This window comes from Lepidothrix coronata, unplaced genomic scaffold (assembly GCF_001604755.1).
Source record: "Lepidothrix coronata isolate B3197 unplaced genomic scaffold, Lepidothrix_coronata-1.0 Scaffold463, whole genome shotgun sequence".
Taxonomy (NCBI): Eukaryota; Metazoa; Chordata; class Aves; order Passeriformes; family Pipridae; genus Lepidothrix; species Lepidothrix coronata.
In genome coordinates, this window is record NW_016690643.1 from 29,144 (window position 1) to 32,052 (window position 2,909).

The 2,909-nt window shown below is 63.8% G+C and overlaps 1 protein-coding gene across 1 annotated transcript in view; it reads right to left on the reverse strand.

Moving 5' to 3' along the window:
• Positions 1–2,909, reverse strand: part of LOC108510071 (basement membrane-specific heparan sulfate proteoglycan core protein-like) — a 26,153-nt gene that overhangs the window by 10,708 nt on the left and 12,536 nt on the right. Inside the window, exons 2-5 of the mRNA XM_017839721.1 lie at positions 2,587–2,716; positions 834–914; positions 285–394; positions 139–197 (exon numbers count right to left, since the gene is read on the reverse strand). Of these exons, the coding sequence (XP_017695210.1) occupies positions 139–197; positions 285–394; positions 834–914; positions 2,587–2,716 (380 nt within the window). The remainder of the gene's footprint in view (positions 1–138; positions 198–284; positions 395–833; positions 915–2,586; positions 2,717–2,909) is intronic.

Here is a 2,909-nt window from a genome sequence, read left to right on the forward strand (position 1 = left end):
CCCATCACCCCCAATCCTCTCACTTCCCCTTCCACCCCAAACCTCCCCAGCTCCCTTTGCTCCCCCAACCCCCCCCAGCCCCCTCAATCCCCTGACCCCCCCTAAACCCTCCGAGCCCCCCAAAGCCCCCCCACTCACTTGATGAAGACCACACTGACCACCTGCTCCCCGGGCACCTTGTAATACTCCGACTCCAGCTGTTGGGGGCACAAATGGGGGGTCAGGGTGGTCCCTGGGGGGTCACTCACCCCCATCCCCCCCTCTCAGCCCCCCCCCATCCTCACCGTGTCCACCACAGCCTCCGAAATCTCCCGGAATTCCTCAGAATCCGGGTCCTCCAGCCGGGAGCTGAAGTCGATGCTGCGGGTGAAGTTCACCAGTGCCCGGAAATAAACTGGGGGGGGGCCAAAAAATTTGGGGGTGGGTGTCAAAAATGGGGGGGTGGCACCTGCACCCCCAAAAAATGCCCCCCTGTTGCCCCCCCAAATTGTGCCCTCCCCACTGTGATCCCTCACCCAGCTGTGACCCCCCCACCCGAATGTGCCCCCCCCAAAAAAAATTTGGGGTCCCTCCCCCCAGCGAAAGGCACAGGAGGAAGAAAGTGGGAGTGCAGCAAGAGGGGGGTCCCCAAGAAGTGTCACTTACTGATCGGGGGGTCGTCCTCGGGCTCGGCCACCACCATCCCCGCGGGCGCGGGGCGGGGCCCGGGCACTGCCCCCGAGGAGGAGGAGGAGGAGGAGGAGGAAGAGGAGGATGAAGAGCAGACAGAGGTTGAGCGCGGTGACAGCGGGTGACAGCCCGGGCACAGGTGCCACCCCGCAGTGTCCCCTTACCGGTGGGTGCCAGCCCGCTGCCGGGCGCCGAGGTCACGACCGGGGGCCAGGGGACTCCGCTGCTGTCGTCCCCACTGCCATCTGCCAGGGCACAGCCAGGGGGGCACTCACCCGGGGGGACACCCAGCCACAGGGACACCCCCCAGGAACAGTGACACCCACCCAGGGACACACCCCCCCAGGGACACTCGTGTACAGTGACAGTCACCCGTGGGACACCCACCAACAGCGGCACCCACCCGTGGGACACCCGGGAATGGGGACACCCGTTGGTGGGGACACTCATGTATGGTGGCACCCACCCATGGGACACCCCGGAATGGGGACACCCACAAACAGTGACTCCCATGAGCAGTGACACCCACAAACGGTGACACCCACCCATGGGACACCCGGGAATGGTGACAAGCACCCATATGAACACCTACGAACGGTGACACCCACAAACAGTGACATCCACTTGTGGTGACACCCAGGAACGGTGACACCCACCCATAGGACACTTGTGGGGACACCCACAAACAGTGACACACATGAACTGTGACACCCACTCATGGGACACCTACAGATGGTGACACTCGCGCTGGGGACACCCGGGAATGGTGACACTTATCGGTGGGGACATCCACGAATGGTGACACCCACCCATGGGGACACCCAGGAATGGTGACACCCACCCAGGGACCCCCTGTGTGGTGCCATCGACACATGGGACACCCGTGAATGTGGACACACACAAACAGTGACTCCCATGAACAGTGACACCCACAAACAGTGACGACCACCCATGGGACACCCATGAATGGTGACACTCATGGGATACCCTTGAATGGTGACACCCACCTGGGGGGACACCCAAAAATGGGGACACCCCGGAACAGTGACGCCCACCCACAGGACACCCACCCACCCATGGTGACACCTGTGCCACATTGACCAACAGATGCCACCAGGTCCCAGTGCCATCCTCGATGGGGACAGTGTGGTGGCACCAGGGGCCACCCACATGTGGGACACACACCCTTGGTGGCACCCACCCACCTGGTGACATCTTACTGTCTGATGCCACCATGGTGCCATCTGCCATGGGGACAGCATGGTGGCACCCGGGGTGGCATCTACCCACGGTGACATCCACTCAGAGTGACACTTACCCTCCCAGTGCCACCCTGCCACCAGCTGCCACCAAATCCTTGGTGGCACGTGCGATGGGGGCAGCACGAGTGGCACCCACTCACAATGACACCGCCCACCCAGTGCCACCGTAACACCCGATGCCACCAGGTCCTGGTGCCATCTGTGAGGGGGACAGTGCAAGTGGCACCCAGGGTGGCATCCAGTGCTGGTGGCACCCACCCACGAGGACACCTACCCCTGGTGGCACCCGCCTGTGGCACCCAGTGTCACGTTACTGCCCCATGCCACCAGGCCTTGGTGCCATCTACAATGGAGACTGTGTGAGTGACACCAGGGGTGTCACTCACACCTGGTGACACCCCCCCATGGGGCCACCTAACCCTGGTGGCACCCACCCACGCACAGCACTCAGTGCCACCTCACCACCAGATGCCACCAGATCCCGGTGCCATCTGCAATGGGGACAGCGTCACCCACCCCTGGGGACACCAACCCCTGGTGGCACTCACATTCACACCATCCAGTGTGCAAGTGGCACCCAGGGTGGCACCCAGTGCTGGGGGCACCCCCACACAGTGACACCGACCCTGTCACCCCCAGCCCCGTGTCCCCTCACCTCCGGAGGCCACCAGGTCCTCGTCGTCAGAGAGGTGTCGGTGGAAGCGCCGTCCCCGCGTGTCCCCAACGTCATCGGCCACCGTGTCCTCGGGGAAGGCGTCGGCCCAGCCCCGGGCACCGCGGGACACCTGGGGACAGGGATGGCAGGGACACTCATGGGACAGGGACACTCATGGGACAGGGACACCTGGAGACAGGGACACCTGGGGACAGGGATGGCAGGGACACCATGGGACAGGGACACTCATGGGACAGGGACACCTGGAGACAGGGACACCTGGGGACAGGGATGGCAGGGACACCATGGGACAGGGACACCTG